At 44.4% G+C, this 26897-nt stretch overlaps 1 protein-coding gene across 1 annotated transcript in view; it reads right to left on the bottom strand.

Annotated features, from left to right (window-relative positions):
* The window catches only part of URI1 (URI1 prefoldin like chaperone), a 112381-nt gene extending 97397 nt beyond the window's left edge, over positions 1-14984 (bottom strand). Inside the window, exon 1 of the mRNA XM_027618706.2 lies at positions 14579-14984. Within this exon, the coding sequence (XP_027474507.1) occupies positions 14579-14928 (350 nt within the window). The 5' untranslated portion in view covers positions 14929-14984. The remainder of the gene's footprint in view (positions 1-14578) is intronic.
* Positions 14985-26897: the final 11913 nt, after the last annotated feature.

Genomic DNA, 26897 nt, shown 5'->3' with positions numbered 1-26897 from the left:
TTGGACTAGCACCCAACACCATGCACCCCGGAAGCTCAGGCCCTGTACCAAAGGAGAGGGAGGGATGCTGGGTGACTGAAAAATCAAGCAAATGTTTGTGATACCTCATGTACTCACAGGAGTTTGGTAAAGATGGTTTGTTGGGGCATTTGGTTGGCAAATTGGGACTTTAGGCTTGATGGCTGTGCTTCCCCCCTCCCCACTTCAGGCCCTGCGGTTTTGCTGAGCCTTTCCAACTCAGAATGGTATCAACACAGGGGAAGAGAGAAACCAGGATGGGACTGGGGAGATTTGTGGTCCAATCCACTTCTATCCTTTACCAGCAAATGACAGGGTGGAGCGAGCCTGTTGGTCAAGGTCTCTGCTTTACCCACACCCACAGCCCCTTCTCCAAGAATCTGCTTCTGTCATACCTGCCGAGTGACCCCCCCCGTGTTAAAACCTGGTTCTCTGAGAAGCAGATGCCAAAACAAGATCAACATGTACGAAATTTATACCCAGAAAAGAAATCTGGGTAGAAACACCTAACACTGCAATGCAGTTCTAAAGAAAGTTCAACAAGGCTGTTTTGAGGAGTCCTCAAGCCAAAGATGGCTATCCAAGGAGTCTAACACCTCCCAGGAACAGGCCTGACAGGATCCCCACCATGCCCAGTGATAAGATGGGAGGCATGGCCTTCATAATGGCTTTCAAGCATATCAGCACCCCCGGCATTACAATTTCTGCAGAGACCTGGCTGCCACACTCCACTGCTCAGTCACTGTGGGGAGGGTATTTCAACAGGCTGCTCTGCTTGGATCTCTCTGTCAGGCTGGAACCTGAAGCCTGAGGTCAGAGATTGAACACTCAGGTCTGCAGGGGACAGACCATTCCCTAAATGAGCAAGGGGGTGGGGGTAGGGCTGGGGTAGTTGGCCAACTAGAGATCCAGTTCATCTCAGGGACCTACTGCTACTTAGCTCCAGCCTACTCATGGGATTCAGGCCTAGCATGATTCCATTCTCCAGGAGAAGCCAGATTTCTGAACTTCTTTGTGAAATCACCCAATTTTAAAATATCAGCAACTTAAGAATAAAACAAAACTTTGTACTAGACAAAAACACAGGTCTGCGGGGTTTATGAGAGGTCGGTCCATGTTGAGGGTAGGCTGAGGTATTGGGGCCAGAGGTGCTGAGACAGGCCCCCAGAGAGTGGAGTGTGATACAAAGGCAGAGGAGGCTGCAGGGATTTTGGGCCATGAGGGCCCAAAAGCAGTGCCCCCAAGAGGACCAGCTGGTCTTGACTCAGCCCAGTACCACTCTTGGGAGAGCAGGTGACCCGCTAGCCTGCAGCAATCTGAGAAGTCCCTGGTTCCTTTCAATCAAATCTCCTTTTCTTCTTGAGTTCATTTAAGTGGGTCCCTCATCCTGAAAAATATTCACACTACCTGAAGTCAAAGATATGTGTTATATGCAAACAATGAATCATGGAACACTACATCAAATAAATAAATAAATAAATAAATAAATAAAAATTAAAAAAAAAAAAGATATACTACAGGAGTATGTTGAAGCTGTAAAGCCAAAGTAATCCCAGCAGTGAGGAAATGGCAAGGGCGTTGGCCCACAGATCAGTGGGGCAAGTAGAGAGCCCAGAAATAGTCTCATACAAATACAGCCAACTGAATTTTTACAAAGGTGCAAAGGCGATTCAATGGAGAAAGAATCATTTTTTCCAATAAATGATCCTAGAACAGCTGGATGTCTATTTGCAAAAAAAAAAAAAAAAAAAAAGACACTCTACCTCCCTCATATTTTACACAAAATTAACTCAAAAAATTAAATCACAAACCTAAATGCAAAATACAAAAGAATAAAACTTCTAGAAAGAAAACATACAAAAAAATCCATGTGACCATGATTTGGGCAATGAAAAAATTGATGAATTGTACTTTATCAAAATTAAAAACATTTGCTCTTCAAAATACACTGTTGAAAGCATGAGGGAAAAAAACAAGCCACAGACCAGGAGAAAAATATTTTTAAACCATGTATCTCATAAAGGACTTGTATCTAGAAGGCATCAGGAATTCTTAAAGCTCAGCAATAGGAAAACACACAATCCAATTTAAAAATGGGCCGAAGATCTGAACAGACATTTCACCAAAGATATACAGATAACAAAAGCATATAAAAAGATGCTCAACACCATTTGTCCTTGGGGAAATGCAAGTTAAGATAACAAAGAGACACTACTACACACCTATTAGAATGGCTACAATCCAAGCAAGAGACAATACCAATTGCTGGTTAGGATATGGAGCAAGAGGAACTCTCTCTTACTGCTGATGGGGATGCAAAATGGTGCAGCCACTTTGGAAGACAGTTTTGACCCTTTTGTACAAAGTTAAACACAGACTTAACATACAACTCAGCAATCATACTGCCAGGCATCACCCAGCAGATCTGAACATTTATGTCGACATAAAAACGTGCATGCAAATGTTTATTGCAGCAAAGCAAGGATACAGTGCCAATATGTGTGGGTTTAGTTAACACAATATTGTGCAAATCAAGACCAGCCTGTTTTGGATTTATTACTTCCTGTCTTGGAGCTTCATTTTCCCCCAACAAAGGGAGTGACCTGAGGATTTCTAAGTATATCCTACCCTGCTGTTGAGGGACTCAGGTATCTATAGATGTCCCCAGGTGAAGCCCGAATATCACCTTGACCTGGCTTCACACTTAGGGTTGCCAGATTTCACAAATAAAAATATAGAACACTCGGTAAAATTTGAATTTCAGGTAACAATACATAATTTTCTATTATCTCCTTGTACTATCTGGAACCTATGTGTCCTAAAAAGAAATTTGTCGTTTATCTGAAATTCAGCTTCAACTGGGCCTCCTGTATTCGATCTGGCAATCTTCTTCACACTCCTACCCCTGGGAGCCTCCCTGCTCTCCCTCCACATCCATTTACCTACATTGCTTTCAAAATAAACACCTCGGGCAGCGGGGACTAAAGCACTGATTTCAAATCCCTGCCGCATAACAGCATCACATTCACTTTCGTGGGCCAGGAACCCAAGTTGGAAACCAGGGCCCAAGGACCAAAGGAAGCTGGAGGCAAGGAAGTGGGAGAAATGGGAGGGCATCTTAGGTTTTGGTCTTAGGTTAGATTCTCAACTTCAGCTGAACACTGGGAGCTTGAAAGAATATCAATGCTTGGATCTGGCCTGGGTGTTGGGAATTTTTTAAGCTCCCCTTCGGTCACTTCCAGTTCATCACAAGTCCCTGAGGCCAGCCCACATGCAAGAGGTGGGCTATTAGACTCACTCTCTTGATGGGACAAATGTCAAAGAACTTGTCATTGTATGTTAAAACCCCCAAACGTACCATTTGAAAAAAAAGGTCTCTGGGATTCGTTCCCTATTCTACACTCCACCAGCCCCAGCTACCATCACTGCTCACCCAGAAGAGTCTGGTGGCCTTTTCGGCAGCGTCTCCCTGCCTTCCGTTGCCCACCCCATCTATCCCACCCCTGAACTGGAGTCTCAAGTTCAGAACTATTCATGGTAACCTGACCATCCTAGGGCTCCAGAAGGCCTGGGAGGCCCACACAGGCTGGCCTTTGTGCCTCTTGCCCTGTCCAGCTCCCCAAGCTCAGAGGCAAAGCCAATCTCACCTACAAACCCTGCTCCCCTGTGCTGTGCATTGCTTAGCTCTCAAATTACAGGCATATCTCCCCTTGACAAGGAACTCTTGCTCCCTCCTTCAGGACTTTCTTCAGACCGTCCTCTGGGAAACCTTCTCTGAGCACACAAAGGTGGGTCAAACACAGCACCCCATATGTCCCTTGACTACACACAGGCCCTTTCACAAATTCTCTCTTCACTTGGTATTGAAGTGTAACATTCATGCAGAAAAATGCACACATCCTGTGCATAGTCTGATGAATGTTCATGAAGTCAGCATACCTATATAACCAGCTTTCAGATCAAGAAAATAGAACATTTGGGGGGGGGGGTGGAGCAAGATGGCGGAGGAGTAGGAGACCTGGATTTCGTCTGGTCTCAGGAATTCAGCTGAATAGGGATCAAACCATTCTCAACACCTACGAACTCAACAGGAGACCGAAGAAGAGAGTAGCAACAACTCTCTGAACAGAGAAGCGACCACTTACTGGAAGGTAGGACGTGCGGAGAAGTGAATCCAAGGCGATATTCGGGAGGATAGACGGCGGGGGAGGGGGCCTCCGTCAGCCGCTTCTGGCAAGTGACAGAGCCGCAGAGCCCAAAATCGGACCTTCTAGAAGTCGGCTCCACTGAGGGACGTCGCTCCAGTGGCTAAGCGGGGGGTGGAATCCTCGCGGGACAGTGTGGTCTCAGGACCCTCGGGGTCACAGAAAGACTGGGGGAGCCTGAGTGCGGCAGAGCTCCCAGGTATCGGAGCGGGGAAGCCGGCTGCAGAGACGGAGCCGAGGCGCGGGCTCTCAGCTCGGGGTTGCCATACACTGTGATCCGCAGCACAGTTGGGCCACTACTCCTCCAGCAGGGACCCAACAAGCAGCAGATCCGGGGAGATTCCCCTTCCACCCCTGGGAGGAAAGGCGCGGGAACGCACTGCAGGGATCTGCTGGGTTTGGAGACTCCACACGGGGTCGGGTGCCAGAGATAGAAACGCTCGGTCACAGGCCGGGTGAGCACGGAGTGCGGCCAGAGACCGGGGAGACGGGAGTGACTGCTTTTCTCTGGGGGCGCACTGAGGAGCGGGGCCCCGAATTCTCGGCTCCTCCCGGCGGAGATTGGGAGGCCACCATTTTCACTCTGTTCCTCCAAAGCTGTACTGAGTGCTTGCAGGGAACAAAAGCTCCCGAGAGCAAACCCGAGCAGCTTCCTTAGCCCGGACCGACAATGGCGGGGCAATTCCGCCTCCGACAAAGACATTTGGGAACCACAGCAACAGGCCCCTCCCCCAGAAGATCAGCTCGAACAGCCAGCAAGCCAAGACCAAGTTTACCGATCAAGGAGAACGGGAGAACTCCAGCGCTAGGGGAATACTGCACATAGAATTCATGACTTTTTTACCATGATTCATTAGTTTTTCAAAGTTAATTTTTTTAACTTTTTTTTTTGAATTTTTCTTTTTCCCTTTTTCAACCAACATATCAATCCCTTTTTAAAAAAAAAAAACATTTTTTATTTTTCTTTTTTAGAGTCATATTTTATCCCTTCATAGTAGTTACCCTTATTTTTGGCATATATATATAAGTTGTTCTCTCTTTAAAATTTTGAGATACAGTTTCTTCTAACAGATCAAAATATACCCTAAATCACTGGTGTATGGCTTTGTTCTAGTCTCCTGCCTGATCACATTCTCTCCCATTTTTTTTAAATCTTCTTTCTTTTTTCAAACAACTTCTTCTCTTATCAATTCCTTTTATAAAATCTTTTATAATTTTCATCTTTACAGTTATCTTCCATCCCTTCATTGTATCAACCCTTAATTTGTACATATATAAGTCTTTCTTCCTTTAAAATTTTAGGAGGCACTTTCTTCTAACAGACCAAAATACACCCAAAATCCAGTGTGTGGCACTGATCTATGCACTGGCCTGGTCATATGTGATCATATTCTGTTTGTTTTGTTTTGTTTTGTTCTGTTTTTGTTTCTTTTTATCTTTTTCTTTTTCTTTTTTTTTTCTCCTCTTTCTTTTTTCTATCTTTCCCTTCCTTTTCCCCTGGTTTCAGGTCCTTTCTGATTTGTATACAGTATATTTGCTGGGGACGTTGTAAACCTGTTAGCATTTTGTTCTCTCATTCATCTATTCTCCTCTGGACAAAATGACAAGACGAAAAAAATCACCTCAGCAAAAAGAAGAAGAGGTAGTACTGTCTGCCAGGGACCTACTCATTAGGGATATTAGTACAATGTCAGATCTAGAGTTCAGAATCATGACTTTAAAGATACTAGCTGGGCTTGAAAAAAGCGTGGAAGTTATTAGAGAAACCCTTTCTGGAGAAATAAAAGAACTAAAATCTAACCAAGTTGAAATCAAAAAAGCTATTAATGAGGTGCAATCAAAAATGGGGGCACTAACTGCTAGGATAAATGAGGCAGAAGAGAGAATCAGCGATATAGAAGACCAAATGATGGAAAATAAAGAGGCTGAGAAAAAGAGAGAGAAACAACTACAGGATCATGAGGGCAGAATTCGAGAGATAAGCGGTATGATAAGATGAAACAATATTAGAATAATTGGGAACCCAGAAGAAGAAGAAAGAGAGAGAAGGGCAGAAGGTATATTGGAGCAAATAATAGCAGAGAACTTCCCTAATGTGGGGAAGGAAACAGGCATCAAAATCCAGGAGGCACAGAGAAACTCTCTCAAAATCAATAATAATAGGTCAACACCCCGACATCTAATAGTAAAACTTACGAGTCTCAGAGACAGAGAGAAAATCCTGAAAGCAGCTCGGGAGAAGAGATATGTAACCTACAATGGTAGAAACATTAGATTGGCAACAGACCTATCCACAGAGACCTGGCAGGCCAGAAAGGACTGCCATCATAACTTCAGAGCACTAAACGAGAAAAATATGCAGCCAAGAACACTATATCCAGCTAGGCTGTCATTGAAAATAGAAGGAGAGATAAAAAGCTTCCAGAACAAACAAAAACTAAAGGAATTTGCAAACACAAAACCAGCCCTACAAGAAATATTGAAAGGGGTCCTCTAAGCAAAGAGAGAGCCTAAAAGCAGCATAGATCAGAAAGGAACACAGACAATATACAGTCACAGTCACCTTACAGGCAATAAAATGGCACTAAATTCATCTCTTTCAATAGTTACTCTGAATGTAAATGGGCTAAATGCCCCAATCAAAAGACACAGGCTATCAGATTGGATTAAAAAACAAGACCCATCCATATGCTGTCTGCATGAGTATCTTGCAGACTCATTTTAGACCCAAAGACACCCCCAGATTGAAAGTGAGGGGGTGGAAAACCATTTACCATGCTAATGGACACCAAAAGAAAGCTGGGGTGGCAATCCTTCTATCAGACAAACTAGATTTTAAAACAAAGACTGTAATAAGAGATGAAGAAGGACACTATATCTTACTTAAAGGGTCTATCCAACAAGAAGATCTAACAATTGTAAATATCTATGCCCCTAACATGGGAGCTGCCAATTTTATAAGGAAATTAATAACACAAAGAAACACATTGACAACAATAAAATAATAGTGGGGGACTTTAACAGCTCCCTGGCTGAAATGGACAGATCATCAAAGCAAAAGATCAACAAGGAAATAAAGACTTTAAATGACACACTGGACCAAATGGACTTCACAAACATATTCAGAACATTCCATGCTAAAGCAACGGAATACACACTCTTCTCTAGTGCCCATGGAACATTCTCCAGAATTGATCACATCCTAGGTCACAAATCAGGTCTCAACCGGTACCAAAAGACTGGGATTATTCCCTGCATCTTTTCAGACCACAGTGCTTTGAAACTAGAATTCAATCACAAGAGGAAAGTCAGAAAGAACTCAAATACATGGAGGCTAAAGAGCATCCTACTAAAGAATGAATGGGTCAACCAGGAAATTAAAGAAGAATTAAAAAAATTCATGGAAACCAATGAAAATGAAAACACAACTGTTCAAAATCTTTGGGATACAGCAAAGGCAGTCCTAAGAGGAAAGTATATAGCAATACAAGCCTTTCTCAAGAAACAAGAAAGGTCTCAAATACACAACCTAACCATACACCTAAAGGAGCTGGAGAAAAAAACAGCAAATAAAGCCTAAACCCAGCAGGAGAAGAGAAATCATAAAGATCAGAGCAGAAATCAACAAACTAGAAACCAAAAGAACAGTAGAACAGATCAATGAAACTAGGAGCTGGTTCTTTGAAAGAATTAATAAGATTGATAAACCCCTGGCCAGACTTATCAAAAAGAAAAGAGAAAGGACCCAAATCAACAAAATCATGAATCACAGATCACAACCAACACCAAAGAAATACAAACAATTATAAGAACATATTATGAGCAACTCTATGCCAGCAAATTAGATAACCTGCAAGAAATGGGTGCATTCCTCGAGATGTATCAACGACCAAACCTGAACCAGGAAGAAATAGAAAACCTGAACAGACCTATAACCACTAAGGAAATTGAAGCAGTCATCAAAAATCTCCCAACAAACAAAAGCCTGGGGCCAGATGGCTTCCCAGGGGAATTCTACTAAACATTTAAGGAGAATTAATACCTATTCTCCTGAAACTGTTCCAAAACATAGAAATGGAAGGAAAACTTCCAAACTCATTTTAGGAGGCCACCATGACCTTGAACCCAAAACCAGAAAAAGATCCCATCAAAAAGGAGAATTACAGACCAATATCCTTGATGAACATGGATGCAAAAATTCTCACCAAAATACTAGCCAATGGGATCCAACAGTACATTAAAAGGATTATTCACCATGACCAAGTGGGATTTATCCCTGGGCTGCGAGGTTGGTTCAACATCCGCAAATCAATCAATGTGATACAATACATTAACAAAAGAAAGAACAAGAATCATATGATCCTCTCAATAGATGCAGAAAAAGCATTTGACAAAGTACAGCATCCTTTCTTGATCAAAACTCTTCAGAGTATAGGGATAGAGGGTACATACCTCAATATCATAAAAGCCACCTATGAAAAACCTACAGTGAATATCATTCTCAATGGGGAATAGCTGAGAGCTTTTCCCCTAAGGTCAGGAACGCGGCAGGGATGTCCACTATCACCACTGCTATTCAACATAGTATTAGAAGTCCTAGCCACAGCAATCAGACAACAAAAAGAAATCAAAGGCATCCAAATCGGCAAAGAGGAAGTCAAACTCTCACTCTTTGCAGATGATATGACACTGTATGTGGAAAACCCAAAAGACTCCACCCCAAAACTGCTAGAACCCATACAGGAATTCAGTAAAGTAGCAGGCTATGCAGGAATTCAGTAAAGTAGCAGGCTATAAAATCAATGTACAGAAATCAGTGGCATTCCTATACACCAACAACAAGACAGAAGAGAGACAAATCAAGGAGTCGATCCCATTCACAATTGCACCCAAAACCATAAGATACCTAGGAATAAATTTAACCAAAGAGACAAAGGATCTGTACTCAGAAAACTATAAAATACTCATGAAAGAAATTGAAGAAGGCACAAGGAAATGGAAAAACGTTCCATGCTCATGGATTGGAAGAACCAACATTGTGAAGATGTCAATGCTACCTAGAGCAATCTACACATTCAATGCAATCCCCATCAAAATACCATCCACTTTTTCGAAGAAATGGAACAAATCATCCTAAAATTTGTATGGAACCAGAAGAGACCCCGAATAGCCAGAGGAATCTTGAAAAAGAAAAGCAAAGCCGGTGGCATCACAATTACAGACTTCCAGCTCTATTACAAAGCTGTCATCATCAAGACAGTATGGTACTGGCACAAAAACAGACACATAGATCAATGGAACAGAATCGAGAGCCCAGAAATGGACCCTCAACTCTATGGTCAACTCATCTTTGACAAAGCAGGAAAGAATGTCCAATGGCAAAAAGACAGTCTCTTCAACAAATGGTGTTGGGAAAATTGGACAGCCACATGCAGAAGAATGAAACTGGACCATTTCCTTACACCACACACAAAAATAGACTCCAAATGGTTGAAAGACCTAAATGTGAGACAGGAGTCCATCAAAATCCTAAAGGAGAACACAGGCAGCAACCTCTTCGACCTCAGCCGCAGCAACTTCTTCCTAGAAACTTCGCCAAAGGCAAGGGAAGCAAGGGCAAAAATGAACTATTGGGATTTCATCAAGATAAAAAGCTTTTGCACAGCAAAAGAAACAGTCCACAAAACCAAAAGACTACCGACAGAATGGGAGAAAATATTTGCAAAGGACATAGCAGATAAAGGGCTAGTATCCAAAATCTATAAAGAACTTATCAAACTTAACGCCCAAAGAACAAATAATCCAATCAAGAAATGGGCAGAAGACATGAACAGACATTCTTCCAAAGAAGACATCCAAATGGCCAACAGGCACATGAAAAAGTGCTCAGCATCACTCGGCATCAGGGAAATCCAAATCAAAACATCAATGAGATACCACCTCACACCCGTCAGAATGGCTAAAATTAACAAGTCAGGAAACGACAGATGTTGGGGGGATGTGGAGAAAGGGGAACCCTCCTACACTGCTGGTGGGAATGCAAGCTGGTGCAGCCACTCTGGAAAACAGTATGGAGGTTCCTCAAACAGTTGAAAATAGAACTACCATACGATCTAGCAATTGCACTACTGGGTAAATACGCCAAAGATACAAATGTAGGGATCTGAAGGGGTACGTGCATCCCAATGTTTATAGCAGCAATGTCTACAATAGCCAAACTGTGGAAAGAGCCAAGATGTCCATCGACAGATGAATGGATAAAGAAGAAGTGGTATATATACACAATGGAATATTATGCAGCCATCAAAAGGAATGAGATCTTGCCATTTGGAACGACGTGGATGGAACTGGAGGGTGTTATGCTGAGTGAAATAAGTCAATCAGAGAAAGACATGTATCACATGACCTCACTGATATGAGGAATTCTTAATCTCAGGAAACAAACTGAGGGTTGCTGGAGTGGTGGGGGGTGGGAGGGATGGGGTGGCTGGGTGATAGACATTGGGTAGGGTATGTGCTATGGTGAGCGCTGTGAATTGTGCAAGACTGTTGAATCACAGATCTGTACCTCTGAAACAAATAATGCAATATATGTTAAGAAAAAAAAAAGAAGAAGATAGCAGGAGGGGAAGAATGAAGGGGAGTAAGTTGGAGGGGGAGACGAACCATGAGAGACAATGGACTCTGAAAAACACACTGATGGTTCTAGCGGGGAGGGGGGTGGGGGGATTGGTTAGCCTGATGATGGGTATTAAGGAGGGCACGTTCTGCGTGGAGCACTGGGTGTTATGCACAAACAATGAATCATGGAACACTACATCAAAAGCTAATGATGTAATGTATGGTGATTAACATAACAATAAAAAAGAAAAAAAAAGAAAATAGAACATTTCTAGAAACACTGAGGGTGACTTTCCTCCCTCCCACTGTGGCAACCGGGGGGGGCCTCCTTCTCCCAGCCCTGGGACAGCCAGGGATTGGGCCCTTGACCGCTCCTCTACGCAGACTCTGATCTGGGCCTGTGAGCTAGCAACCCTGGCCCTGTGCTTGTGTGAGCCAGGCTGGGGTCCCATTCTTCAGCCTTCAGCGTTCTGGGGACATCTGCCTGCCCGTAATCTCCTGTCCTCCCACAGACCTCGCCAACTGTCTCCTCTTGCCTGGAGAGACAGAGAGCACCTGTAGTTCTTGCAGCTACAAGGCCCCCTTGAAGGAAGAAATGTTTTGGTTAATAATAATTCTCCATGCATATAAGTCCTTTGTTTTCCATTAGGATTGTAAGTTCCTGTGGGCAAGAAGTCTTTTTTCCCTTTACCCTGAGTCTAGCACTTGGCGCATAGCAGGGTCTCAAGCTGAGCTGGGCATGGCTTAATGGCAAGAGGGGCTCTAGAGCCAGAGGGCCTGGGGGCGAGCCTCAGCCCCTGCACTCACTGTGGGACTGGGGTGGTCCCGAGGCATCTTTAGTCTGGGCTCTTCATCTATGAAGTGGCCTGATGCTTATAATGTTCGCCAGCCCTGCAGGCATCTCCTGAAGAAACACCCACTTTTCCATGCTCCATTCACAGCAGCCACACCATCCCCGTCAGACCAGCCTCTGCTCCCAAGGAGGGGACACACAAGCAAAGAGATGAGTGATGTCAAGGCCAGCTTCAGGTGCATGTGGCTAAGAGGCTCCCACGGGCACTCAGAAGGGCCCCAGGCTTGACTTATGCTCCACTGTCACCATTTCCAAATTCTTAATTTTTGAACAAGGGGTCCTGCATTTCATTTTGTGCTGGGTCCCACCAATTCTGTAGCCAGCTCTGAGGAAAATACCATCTGAGGTAACTTGACACTGGATGGAAGAAGCCGGGGTGGGGGGGCACATCCTGTGTGGGTCCATCTGTATGAAGTTTAGAAAGAGGTGACACTTATCTAAAGAGTTAGTAGTCGGGATGTGTTACCAGGGCTGAGTGGGATGGGGGAGTGAACAGAAGGAGTGAGCCCCCAGCCTGGTTCATACAGGCGCCGTCTGCCCCTTCAGCGTCCCCATACCTAGCTCCCAGTTCCAGGACAATGTCGGATTAGTGGAAGTGCTCAGGGGCCCAAGCCCTGGCTGTCCCAGGGCTGGGAGAGGGAGGCCCTGGCTCCTCTGGTTCCCACAGTGGGACAGAGGAGATTCGCCAGAATGAAATCAATGTCATTAGGACCGGGGAGTGAATGCTGGGTGGCTAAAACGTGGCAAAATGTCCTACCACGCACCTCGTTTCCTTACAGAGCCAGTACTCAGAACAAGAGCGAGGAGCTCGCGACCTTGCGGGTAACTTTGCCCCTGCTTGTGGAGAAACAAGCAGAGCCATGACAGAAGATGATTGCAAACACCCCAATGTTTGGAGAAGGGCTCATATGGTCCTCCAGCCAAGAAGCCGTCAGGCAGGTAAGCTTCAGCTCACCAACGCACAGGCTGAAAGCAGCTCAGGGGCATGGCATCCCGGGGAGAAAGACCATGTTAACATTCGGGGCTGATCTTCAAGGAGCCCAGAAAGAATACTCACCTGTGACCCAGAGAGGGCTCTAGAATCTGGCAGACATGAGGATTCCAGTTCTCTTCCTGGGTAGGGGCATGTCACCAGGCCTCACCTGGCATCCCCAGGACACCACATGGCCCCAGCCTCTCCTGCCTCAGCTCCAGTCCCCACCAGCAGGACTGTCTGCTGAGAAGCAGATGGTCAGGGACCATGCAGGTTGTAGAAGAGAGAGGCCTCTTGTTCCTGGGACTGAGTGAAAAGGGCTCCTTTTGCCCTCCTTGCCACTAGACAGGCTAATGCTGGCCCAGCCACGGGGCACATTTGTGAAAGTGTGGACATGCTCGAGTCCCTTATGGAAGCATTTCCTGCTCTAGGTCCAGGTGGAGCATGGTCACTGAACGGGGGCTGGAGCCAGACGCTCCTTAGCCACATACCAGTTAGCTGTTGCCGGGTACCAAGCCACCCCGAAGCTCAGTGGCTTGAAAGAATGATAATTTCTCATTTGTCATGAGTTTGTGGGTGAGCTGGGGCCCTGCTATGGTCGTGCCCGGCTGGAGCACCTTAGCTGGGTCAGCTTGGCTCAGGTGGCCCATGTCTCTCATCTTCCACCTAGGACCAGCGATGGCAGAAGTTCACAAGAGAGCAAGCAGACTGGCAGGACCCCTTTAGGCGTAGGCTCAGAATGGGCACACTGTGACTTCAGCCTCATTCTGTTAGCCAACACAGATCTTGTGACCCACCCAGAGGCAGCAGGAGAGGGCACTGCAAAGTTACGTGGCAGAAAGCGTGGTAAAGAACGGGGCAGTGAATGCAGTCTCACACCTGAGTGAGTGGAGCCCGAGAAGAGACTCGGAAGAAAGCTTGATGTAAGGTAGGCTGAGCAGTTGGCCCGGGCCATGCATGGAGGAGCTGGGAGCAGGGCCACACTGTGGGGCAGTCCCAGGCAGGGAGCAGAGACCAGGGAGGAAAGAGGCTGCCGAAGTGGCTGGCCGAAAGTGGCCTGAAGCAAGCAAGGAGTAAGCATGGACCCAACCACCTTCTCCTCATGCCCAGGTAGGGCTTGTGACAGGGGGCCCTGGCTTATAGAGGAGACTACCGGGGTCAGGCCTGTTCCAAAAATCCAGAGCAATCTTAGATGTATCTGTCTTTACTTAAAACCATGTTTCCTGAACTTTTTTCACATTCCAATGGGATCATTTTTTCCTGCCATATCCATTTGCCACCTGTACTAATATTTACTTGATATTTTTTTAATCTAACTCAGCTCATATTTTTTAATGTAAAGATTTAATTTAGCAATAATGTCCATGAAATCATGAGCTTATGTGCTAGTTATGTATATTTTTATCTAATGCCACGGGAAAATAAGCATATAACCTCTAGGATACAAAATGTATTACATTGTTGAAGAAAGAGAAGTCATGGTAGAGTACGGAGAGTGGGAATCCATTTCTAGAAATCAAAACCAGCCCAAACTGAACAAGACGCCTATCTATGTGAGGTGAAGCTCAGAAGAGTCATCCTCCTGGGAGGCACACGATTCGGGAGAGCAGACACCGAGGGTGGGGTTGAGGGAATGGGAGTGGGGCGGCCACACAGCGTCGTATTCTCTCTCTCTTAAGCAGGATGGCAGGTAGACAGTTCTTCATACCCTTCACGTCTATGAGAAGTGGCAGTTTTAGATATTCAATATTTAGAAAGAAGGAGCAAAAGGAAGGAAACATTGCTGCAATAGTAGCTATTAAGCAAAAAGCAAAACAAAATGAGGGCAAAACTTGCCTTCCTGTAGCACACACAAAATCCTCTCTCTCACTGTGCTTGGAAAGGCTCAGTCTGAAGGGTAAGACCCACCTGTGCAGACCCTCATCCAGGTGCAGAGTATCTCCCGGGGAACTGCTGAGTTTTCTGCCTGGAGGCTTCCCGGGCTGGGCTGGGTGAAGCTTGGGAAGGAGGCACATGCAGAGCTGTCCCGGGACAGCAGGGAATAGGCAGTCATATCTCCCGTACAGCATCGAGGTATCAGGGGAAAAGCTGTGAGCAGCCCGGGGAAGCACATGGGTTTCCAGAGGAGGCCATTTGTTTCCCAGATCTGGGTCTCCCGTCTCTAGCGGCAGTTGAGGTCCCTGGGCTTCAAGCAGGTGTCGCAATTCCATGGGAACACGCCTGTGGTTGCTAGCACGCTGATTCCTCGGGTTGGGCATATTTCTTTCCAGGGCCCTGCTCCCCCTACGAGGGTCTCTCCTGGGCAGTGCTGCACTTAATAGAGCTGTCGTTGGGGGCTTGTCACGCGAACCCCAGGCCCTTTGTGAATGGGGATTTCAGCATCTTCTGCCAGGTCTGGTTAGCTCCTCTTAGAAACCCATTCCTCAGGGGACAGTGAGCCCAAGAACAAGCCAGGACCACAGATGCTAGTGTTTTGATGGCCTTTAGTTCTGATGGGGGCCTGACTTCATAATGGGGGCCCTTGTAACTCCCAGGGTGGTGGAGAAGGGAGCTGGTCCCAAAGGGTCCTTTCTTTTCCAGAGAAATGAAGTTATCTGAGTATGCCAGGGTTTGGTGTATGTACGTGAATGCTTGCATCTATGTTTCATCTCAACTGTTGTGTCCAAAACAGTTTAGGCTTTTTTAAGGCACAGAAGGCATACGCTGATACTGATATTTACCAAAGAAGGAATAAATGAATGGGAAGCCCATGTTACCTTCAACTCCACAGGTGCCAATCTCCTACTCTAAGACCAGAGCATAAGTGATGCCCTGGAATCAGACAGACCTGGCATCTACCCCTTCCTGCTATGGGACCCCGCGAAAGTTACCAGACCTTTCTGAGCCTTTCCTCATCTGGAAAATGGGGAGATGGCAATCACACTCATCTCACAGAGTGATTGTGAGGAGTCAATGAGATGATGCATGGGAAGAGCTTTGGGTAGTGCTTGGCACAGCAGAATCATGTGATGATTCAGTGGCGCATGATGAAGATGAAGATGTTGATGACAATGTATGTTGTTTCCAGTCCTTTGCCTCCTTCATCTCTGTTTTTTTAGAGCAGCATTCGCAAATATATCAGTCTCAGCCCCTTTACATGCTTAAAAATGATCGAGGATACCAAAGACTGGTTGTTTATCTGTTTATGTTGGTTTATCAATTGATCTTTACTATAAATCAAAACAGAGAATTTACATATATGTTTATTAATTCCCTTAAAAGTAACAATAGTAAACCCACAATATGTTAGCACATATAAAATATTTTTACAAAAAAATTACTTTTTATAAATTTATGGTTTCACAGTTTTGCACCAACTTCTCTGACACCAACTGGGTGAACAACAACTGAATTCAATTCTGACACTAACTCCTTAAATCAGCAAAGACCCCACAGGTTAAGGCTCAGTTTCCACTTCAGATGCCAACTGCAAAAGGGGTACCCAGCCTACCCACAATCTGCCCAGTTAACTACAAATTTTGGGGTTCCCATGACCCCCCCAGTCAATAATTTCCTAGAACAACTCATGTAACTCAGGAAAATATGTACATTTGCCAATTTATTATAAAGGATACAACTCAGGAAGAGCCAAAGGAAGAGCTGCATAGGGTGGGAGATGATGGGGGGAGGGTATGTAGATTTCATGCCCTTTTTGGTGCTGTCCCAGCACCTTGATGTGTTCACCACCCAGGAAGATCCCTAAGTCTCATTGTGCAAGAGTTCTGTAGAGCTCAACCTCCATCCCCCTTCCCTCCTTGGAGGTCTGTGGATGGGGCAGGAAATTCCAGCCCTTTAACCACTCTGTCTTTTTGGTGACCAGCCCCATCCTGAGAATTCCCACAATGAAGACACCTCATTAACATAAACTCAGGTGTCATCAAAAGAGGTTCAATGTGAATAACAAAAGGCACTTCCATTGCTGAGGAAATCTCAAGGGTTTGGGGAGCTCTGTGCCAGGTACTGAGGACAAAGACCAAATTATTATTTATTACACCACGATGCTATATTCCTTTTGCCTAGAGAACTTTCACAAGTCTTCTGATGAAGGTCTGTTGGTAATAAATTCCCTCAGCTTTTGTTTGTCTGAAGTAGTTTTTATATTGGAACAAAATAAAAATATCGAAAGATTTTTATTTGGTATCAAAAAGCTGATTCTGTTGATAGTTTTGTACCTCCATGGTTGGTCATTTTTTTGAAGATTTTATTTATTTATTTGAGATAGAGCGAGAGTGAGCAAGAGAGAGAGTGTGAGCACTAGAGCTCGAGAGAGCTCGAGAGAGAGAGAGAGCATGAGCGGGTAGAGGGGCAGAGGGAGAGGGAGAAGCAGATTCCCTGCTGAGCAGGGAGCCCAACGTGGGGCTCCATCCCAGGACCCTGGGATCATGACCTGAGCCAAAGGCAGACGCCTAACCAACTAAGCCACTCAGGTGCCCCTTTCCTGGCATTTTTATATGTCTCATAATTTTTTAAATGGATGCTGAACATCTTGTACAGGATAATGGAGGCTAAAGAAAGAGCAAGTATGCCTGGAGATGGGTACCCCTCTTCTGCTTGGCCATTATGTGGACCGTTGAGGCAGTCAGGTCAGAAGTCAGTCTGGGTTTGGGTTTCCTTGTTGCCATGGTTTATGTAACACGAGGTTTGGATTCCTAAGCATGGACTTGTGCTTGGCGGGGGTATGGGGTTCTCAGTATTCTGGCTTCACCCCCAGTTTTTGGCCTTCCCTGTGTCCCCCACACATCAGAAGGGCTCCCTATACTCTGATCCTTGACTGCTATTACTCGTGATTTGATACTTCCCATGTCCTCGAGTCTCCGAAGGAGAGCTTTCTCAGTGATCCTTGCCCTCTTCCCTGTGGCAGCTTAGGGTTTTTGTTCCGGAGGGAAGGAGGGAAGAAGGGTTTGGAAGGTGTTTTATGCCTTTTCTGCAAGAGTGGCCAATCCTATCCTCCAGTGGCCTGTGCCACCAACGGCAGCTTTCTCGGGTGTGTTCTGCCCTAGACCTCATAATAACCTACTGGAGGTCTGGGGAAACTCCCCTTGAGTCTACCTTCCCCGGGGTTCTATATTCTTACACGAGTCCACACTCAGGCTCTAGCAATTTGCTAACAATGATAGCTGAATAATTTTTCCCTCTTGCATGATACATGAAGCTACAGGTAAGTTAGTGTTAATGTCCCATTTCTGTAGGGGATTTTCTTTCTTTAGATTTCAGGCTACTTTGTAGTCCTGCAACCTCAGCTCTCTGATTGATCAAGAATGTTCTTGATTCTGTAGTTTACCTGGCTTTTTCTTGTGTTAGGGTGGGAGCAATGCTATTTCCCACTTCCTATATTCCAGGTAGAAGCAGAACTCTGTGTAATATCCATCCTGCACTTTGAATGGATTTGGTGACACCATGCACTGGTCATTGGGAAAATATTGGTTCATTAAGTTACTCAGAGCTTCCAAATGTTGATGTGATTATGTGATATCAAAAATCAAATATTTTTAAAGATTGTATTTATTTATTTGACAGAGAGAGAGAGCACAAGCAGGGGGTGGGGGGGAGCGGCAGGCAGAGGGTAAGGGAGAAGCAAGCTCCCCGCCAAGCAAGGAGCCCACTGGGGGACATGATCCCAGGATCGCGGGATCATGACCTGAGCCGAAGGCAGATGCTTAACCAACTAAGCCACCCAGGTGCCCCAAAAATCAAATTTTTTAATATCACCACTAATCTCATCAGAAAAGCTTTTAAATATTGAGAAGCTGTCAAGCTCATGGTGGTAGAGTTTTCCCAAAACTCTAATATTTAACTTGAAATCTTGAATTTTATCATCGGCCACACATACTGCCAGTTTTTTTCTTTGACCTGACAGGCTCATTTTGTTCATTTTTGAGAAAATGTCTGCCAAACGCCCAAGTCTGAATAACCATAGTTTTACATGTCAGGCTTTCTTTGAAGTGAAAATAGCATTCCATGAGAAAGAAGCAGCCAATCCAGCTCCCAACGTAAACACTTGCAGAGTGCCTTAGCGAGAGACCATCATCCTGGCGTGTGGCAGGATGGCTCTGTGTTTGTCACATAAAATCTTCAAAAGATGAGTCTTCGATGACTGAAATTTACTGACAATTTTTACCGCTTCACTGGAGACTTTCTTAAGTAAAAGTGTGTTGTTGCTGCTGTTGTTGTTTTGAGCTAGTGGCATGAAGAACACAATGATCACTAGTACTTTGGGGGTCCCGGCTTGGTGAGTGCCCAGGCATTGACAGCTTTACACACTTTGCTTTTGTCCTCATCAGCACAAAGATCAAAAGAGTGTAAAAGGCAAAAAAATCTTAGTATTGCCATAAATCATTGTAAATTGTAAAACAGTTTTTACCTTGCAAATATCTCAGGGACGCTCAGGGATCTACGGATCACACTTTGAGAAGCATTTCAGTAGAACTTGGCACAGTGTCTGGCACAGAGTAGGAATTCAATAGATAATTGTTGAATAAGTAGATGAACTAAGAAGTATTTTTTAAATTTATTTCATTTTTTCAAAATAAAACAGGTCTCTTCCTATCTTTTTATGGGAAAAGAGGCCATTTATTTAAGGAACAATGAAACCTTGACCCAGTATGCTAGCCCCAGTCGAATGCAGTTCAGGTGATAGCATGGACCGTATCTGTCTGTCTGGGAATTTTTCCCCAGACCCTTTTCTTGTGAACGTATCTCATGACTCCTCCTCCCTGTTCCTCCAACTGGGGTGGGAACATGGCCCAGGCCTGGCTAATTGTCCTAACTCGTGCCCTGGACAGGATCGGAGAACAGTTAACTGGGAAACAGACTGCAGATCAGCCAGCCCAGGGTTCCCATCTCAGACGGATCATCAGAATCACCTGGGGAGATTTTTTTTCTTACAGAACATTCCAGACCAATAAAGCAGAACAGCACAATGAACGGCACATCTCCCTCACCTAGCTTCAACCATCAACCCGTGGCCAATTTTGTTTCACCTGTACCCTCATCTACTGCCTCCCCACCTAGTTCTTTTGAAACAAACCCCCTACATTATAACATTCCACCTGTAAATAGTTCATCATGTATCTCTAAAAGATAAAGACTTTGTAAATATATAACCTGAATATCACCACATCTAAGGAAAAATAGTTATAATTCCTTTTTTTAAAGATTTTATTTATTTATTTATTTGAGAGAGTGAGAATGAGAGAGAGAGAGCGAGCACACGAGAGAGGGGAGGGTCAGAGGGAGAAGCAGACTCCCCGCTGAGCAGGGAGCCCGATGTGGGACTCAATCCCGGGACTTCAGGATCACGACCTGAGCCGAAGACAGCCGCCCAACCAACTGAGCCACCCAGGCGCCCCTATAATTCCTTTTCTTAATTGTGGTAAGAACATTGAATATGAGCTCTACCCCCCAACAGATTTTTAAGTGCACAATACAGTATTGTTAACTAGAGGTACAGTGTTACAAAGTGGCTTTCTAGAACATAATCAGCTTGCATAATTGAAACTTTATACCTCTTGAAGAGCAACTTCCCATTTCCTCCTCTCTCAGCCCCTGCAACCTCCCTTCTACTCCTTGCTTCTACATGGTTTGGTTTTCTTTTTAAGATCTTATTTATTTCTCAGAAAGAGAGAGACAGAGTGAGAGAGAAAGTGCGCGTGCATGCATAAGCGCGGCAGGGGTGAGGGGGAGAGGGAGAAGCGGAATTCCCCGCTGAGCAAGGAGCCTGACACAGGGCTGATTCATGACCTGAGCTGAAGGCAGATGCTTAACCTACTGAACTACCCAAGTGTCCCTCCCTGCTGCTACGTGTTTGACTATTTAGATTCCTCATATACGTGGGATCATGCAGTATTTGTCCTTCTGTGCCTGAACTTACTTCACTTAGTATGATGTCCTCCAGGTCCATCGAGTTGTTTCAAATGGCAGGATTTCCTTCTTCTTTGAAAGCTGAATATTTCACTGTATGTATATACCACATTTCCTTTATTCCTTTATCCATAGATGGACACCTAGGGTATTTACACATCTTGGCTATCGGGAATGATGCTGCAATAAACATGGGAATGCAGATATCTCTGAGATCTCAATTTCAAATCTTTTATAATTTTTTTAAAATTTTTATTATGTTAATCACCATATATTACATCATTAGTTTTTGATGTAGTGTTCCATGATTCATTGTTTGTGCATAATACCCACTGCTCCATGCAGAACGTGCCCTCTTTAATACCCATCACCAGGCTAACCCATCCCCCTACCCTCCTCCCCTCTAGAACCCTCAGTTTGTTTTTCAGAGTCCATCGTCTCTCATGGTTCGTCTCCCCCTCTGACTTACTCCCCTTCATTCTTTCCCTCCGGCTATCTTCTCCTTTTTCTTTTTTCTTAACATATGTTGCATTATTAGTTTCAGAAGTATAGATCTGTGATTCAACAGTCTTGCACAATTCACAGCGCTCACCATAGCACATACCCTACCCAATGTCTATCATCCAGCCACCCCATCCCTCCCACCCCCCACCACTCCAGCAACCCTCAGTTTGTTTCCTGAGATTAAGAATTCCTCATATCAGTGAGGTCATATGATACATGTCTTTCTCTGATTGACTTATTTCACTCAGCATAACACCCTCCAGTTCCATCCATGTCCTCAAAATGGCAAGATCTCATTCCTTTTGATGGCTGCATAATATTCCATTGTGTATATATACCACTTCTTCTTTATCCATTCATCTGTCGATGGACATCTTGGGTCTTTCCACAGTTTGGCTATTGTGGACATTGCTGCTATAAACATTGGGGTGCACGTACCCTTCAGATCCCTACATTTGTATCTTTGGGGTAAATACCCAGTAGTGCAATTGCTGGATCATATGGTAGCTCTATTTTGAACTGTTTGAGGAACCGTCATACTGTTTTCCAGAGGGGTTGCACCAGCTTGCATTCCCACCAACAGTGTAGGAGGGTTCCCCTTTCTCCACATTCCCGCCAACATGTGTCGTTTCCTGATTTGTTAATTTTAGCCATTCTGACTGGTGTGAGGTGGTATCTCATTGACGTTTTGATTTGGATTTCCCTGATGCCAAGTGATGCTGAGCACTTTTTCATGTGCCTGTTGGCCATTTGGATGTCTTCTTTGGAAGAATGTCTGTTCATGTCTTCTGCCCATTTCTTGATTGGATTATTTGTTCTTTGGGCGTTAAGTTTGATAAGTTCTTTATAGATTTTGGATACTAGCCCTTTATCTGCTATGTCCTTTGCAAATATTTTCTCCCATTCTGTCGGTAGTCTTTTGGTTTTGTGGACTGTTTCTTTTGCTGTGCAAAAGCTTTTTATCTTGATGAAATCCCAATAGTTCATTTTTGCCCTTGCTTCCCTTGCCTTTGGCGAAGTTTCTAGGAAGAAGTTGCTGCGGCTGAGGTCGAAGAGGTTGCTGTCTGTGTTCTCCTTTAGGATTTTGATGGACTCCTGTCTCACATTTAGGTCTTTCAACCATTTGGAGTCTATTTTTGTGTGTGGTGTAAGGAAATGGTCCAGTTTCATTCTTCTGCATGTGGCTGTCCAATTTTCCCAACACCATTTGTTGAAGAGACTGTCTTTTTGCCATTGGACATTCTTTCCTGCTTTGTCAAAGATGAGTTGACCATAGAGTTGAGGGTCCATTTCTGGGCTCTCGATTCTGTTCCATTGATCTCTGTGTCTGTTTTTGTGCCAGTACCATACTGTCTTGATGATGACAGCTTTGTAATAGAGCTGGAAGTCTGGAATTGTGATGCCGCCAGCTTTTCTTTTCTTTTTCAAGATTCCTCTGGCTATTCGGGGTCTCTTCTGGTTCCATACAAATTTTAGGATGATTTGTTCCATTTCTTTGAAAAAAGTGGATGGTATTTTGATGGGGATTGCATTGAATGTGTAGATTGCTCTAGGTAGCATTGACATCTTCACAATGTTGGTTCTTCCAATCCATGAGCATGGAACGTTTTTCCATTTCCTTGTGTCTTCTTCAATTTCTTTCATGAGTATTTTATAGTTTTCTGAGCACAGATCCTTTGTCTCTTTGGTTAAATTTATTCCTAGGTATCTTATGGTTTTGGGTGCAATTGTAAATGGGATCGACTCCTTGATTTGTCTCTCTTCTGTCTTGTTGGTGTATAGGAATGCCACTGATTTCTGTGCATTGATTTTATAGCCTGCTACTTTACTGAATTCCTGTATGAATTCTAGCAGTTTTGGGGTGGAGTCTTTTGGGTTTTCCACATACAGTATCATATCATCTGCAAAGAGTGAGAGTTTGACTTCCTCCTTGCCGATTTGGATGCCTTTGATTTCTTTTTGTTGTCTGATTGCTGTGGCTAGGACTTCTAATACTATGTTGAATAGCAGTGGTGATAGTGGACATCCCTGCCGTGTTCCTGACCTTAGGGGAAAAGCTCTCAGCTTTTCCCCATTGAGAATGATATTGGCTGTAGGTTTTTCATAGATGGCTTTTATGATTTTGAGGTATGTACCCTCTATCCCTATACTCTGAAGAGTTTTGATCAAGAAAGGATGCTGTACTTTGTCAAATGCTTTTTCTGCATCTATTGAGAGGATCATATGATTCTTGTTCTTTCTTTTGTTAATGTATTGTATCACGTTGATTGATTTGTGGATGTTGACACTTGTTATCTTTCGTTTTTTGTTTTTGGGTTGTTTTTTTTTTGAGAGAGAGTGGGCGTGCAAATTGGGGCGGAGGGGCAGAGGGAGATGGAGAGAGAGAATCTTAAGCAGGCTCTACACCCAACATGGAGCCCCACGTAGGACTCTATCTCATGACTCTGAGATCATGATCTGAGCCGAAATCAAGAGTCAGATGCATAACCAACTGAGCCACCCAGGCGCCCCTGTTTTTTGATAATAGCCATCCTAACAGTTGTGAGGTGATACTTCACTGTAATTTTGATTTGCATTTCCATGATGATTAGTGATGTTGAGCATTTTTTCACACATCTGTTGGACATTAATAATGTCCTAATGTCATCCAATATCCAGTCAAGATTTATGTATTATGAAATTTTTTTAAAAGCTGTTGTGTCCTCCTCCAGACCTGGTAGTCCATGATCTCTGTATTTCAATGAGCTCCTGAGTGGTTCTTCCACTCTTCAGATTGGGTAATTGTGCTGTGTCCAGCAACTTCAACTGGACGCATCTCTGGAGGCGCTCATCATTGTGAGAAATGCCTTTCTCTAATTTTTTTTTTTTTTTTTTGGCTCTTAGTAGAGGCAAATTTGAAAGTATTTCCCTTTGAAATAGGTAATTAAATCATTGCATATAAGGCTAAATTGTCCTTGGACCCCAACCCCCTGGTGCTGGCCCTAGCCCCGACCTCCTAGAGGTTCAGCATTTGGTGAACACCTTTCTGTACTATTTTCTGTACTTTGAAGATCTTTCCTTCAGTTATTCCCCAAATTTGTCTCCCTGGAGTTCCCGAGCTTTTTGTTTCCTCCTTTCCTTAATTGTCTTGCCAAAAGAAGGTGGCTCTTGTGGCTTCTCAGGTTTTTCTTCTCTAGCCTGGTTTTTTCTCTTTCCCTGGCTTTGACAAGGTCATGGTCTTGTCACGATTCAAGCCTGGCTCTCTGTGTCCTGGAATCTTGCACAAGGTGGGATTTCTCCCCAAGACACTCAATTCTCCAGTCTGTGACCATGTAAAGAGGAGGAGGTACAAGTAGAAATGAAGCAAAATGGCCATGAATTGATAATGGTCAAAGTTGGGGACATGGAGAAGGGGGTATCATACTTTCCCACCTACTCATATGTATGTTTATAGTTTCCATAATAAAAAAAAGTGGAAGGTGAAACAAGATACCACTACATACCACCATTGGGATGGCCAGAATCTGAGAGGCTAAAAATACCAAATGCTGGCAAGGATATGGAGCAACAGGAGTTCACCTTCATCGTTCATGGGAATGCAAACGGGAGAGTCATTCCAGAAGACAATTTGGCAATTTCTTGCAAAACTAAACATATCCTTACCATTCAATCCAGCAACCATGCACCTTGGTATTTGCCCAACGGAGTTGGAAAACTTATGTTTCCACAAAACCCATGCACAGATGTTTATAACAGCTCTATTCATAATGGACAAAATTTGGAAGTAACCGAGATGTCCTTCCATAGGTAAACAGATGAATAAACTGTGGTACATGCAGACAGTGGAACTAAGAAAAATTAGCTATCAAGCCATGCAAAAACATGGAAGTAACTTAAGGGCATATTACTGAGTAAAAGAAGCCAATCTGAAAAAGCCACATACTGTGTGATTCCAACTATATGACATTCTGGAAGAGGCAAAACTATGGAGATGGTAAAAAGATCAGTGATTTCCAGGGGTTTTGGGAGTGGGGGAGGGATGAACAGGGGAACACAGAGAATTTCAAGGGAGCTGTTCTGTATGATACTGTAATGATGGATACATGTCATTATACATTTGTCCAAACCCACAGAATGTGCGACACCAAGAGTGAACCCTAAAAAAACAATAGACTTTGGTTGTTATATGTCAATGTATGTTCATCAATTGTAACAAATGTACCACTCGGCGGGGAACATTAATGATGGGGGGCGCTATGCATGTGTTTGGGCTGGGAGCATGTGAGAAATCTCTGTACCTTCCCAATTTAGCTGTGAACCTAAAACTGCTCTAAAAACTGTCAGTTACAAAAAAGTGTTTAAGTGTGAGGGGAAGCATCCGTGGAGGCCAGGATGGTGCCCTGGCCCTGTGCTCTGGTCTAGCATGGGAAATACAGGACCCATAAAGGACTCTCTGTCCTTAAAATGTTTGAAAAAGCAAACCAGGAGACTTCAGGTTAAGCAGGCCCTTGGCTGTAACCAGGCTTACAGAGAGAGCCCAACTTCGCCTGGCCACACACCCTCAGCCGCCTGTGCAGGGTGCTCACAATGGAGTGACATCATCCTGGGGTGACAGCTTGGTGCCGGGCAAGGTTGTAAAGGGCTCCATTGCCAAATGCTGTAATTGATGCCTCAGTCCTCTTCCTGAGAAGCTTATTATTAATTTTTCATTACTTGATAATCATCATCCCAAGAAATTTTTTTCCTACCCCAGGTATATAGAAACATACGAACACTGTGCTGTGTTTCTAGAGAAAGCGAAACTAAGCTGATGAATTATACTTCCTTGCATAGATCTGTAAGTGGTACCCTCATATTTTTCTAGTTTGTCTTTCTCGTTCTTGTCTCACTCTGTCCTCAAGGCAGCCAAGTGGTACCCTGGCTCATTATTGACATGCAAACCAGGACTCCAGGGTTAGAGTCATCTATTCTGGGGGGGTGGGGGAGGAGTGGGGTTGGCGTTCTCCTCCGCCAGTGGCAAATATTACTGACCTGGTGGCCCGCCTGGCCCTCAGGGCTTCCTGGTCCGCCCTCCCTGTGAGTGCGTCCAGGCTTTGTAGCCACATACACCATGTATCATCATAATGTAAAACAACCTCAGGGACTGGAGAATTACTTTCCCTGGCTCCCCTCTAATGCCTCCTGACTGCGCTGGCCCGTGCTGAGCTCAGGCCTGGAGCCCGGCACGAGCGCAGGCAAACCCGTCCTCATACAACCCGGGGGATCAGACACAGGCAAAGGCAAGGCAAAAAGAATCCCATTTTTCAGATGGCAAAACCAAGCCTCTAAAACCGGAATGACCAGTCATCTGGAGGGGTGAGCCACCTGCGTCCCTAGCCATGCTTACAGTCTACACATTTGTTTCTCTTTTTTAAATTTACAGGTAGTATGAACTCCTTAGAGCAGATGTCATTTGTAAATATCTTCTCCCGTTCAGTAGGTTGTCTGCATTTTGCTGGTTGTTTCCTTCACAGTGCAAAAAGCTTTTTATTCTGATGTAGTCCCAATAGTTTATTTTTGCTTTTATTCCCCTTGCCTCAGAAGACATAACCAGGAAAATGTTGCTACGGCCAATGTCAGAGACATTACGGCCTATGCTCTCCCCTAGGATTTTTATGGTTTCAGGTCTCACGTTTATGTCTTTAATCCATTTTGAGTTTATTTTTGTGTATGGTGTAAGAAAGTGGTCCAGTTTCATTCTTTCGCACGTAGCTGTCCAGTTTTCCCAGCACCATCTGTTGAAGAGACTGCCTTTTTCCCATTGCATATTCTTGCCCTCTTTGTCAAAGATTAATTGACCATACAA

This window comes from Zalophus californianus, chromosome 17 (assembly GCF_009762305.2).
Source record: "Zalophus californianus isolate mZalCal1 chromosome 17, mZalCal1.pri.v2, whole genome shotgun sequence".
NCBI lineage: Eukaryota > Metazoa > Chordata > Mammalia > Carnivora > Otariidae > Zalophus > Zalophus californianus.
Note: the sequence above shows the minus strand (reverse complement) of the source record. Positions and strands in the feature narration are given on the sequence as shown.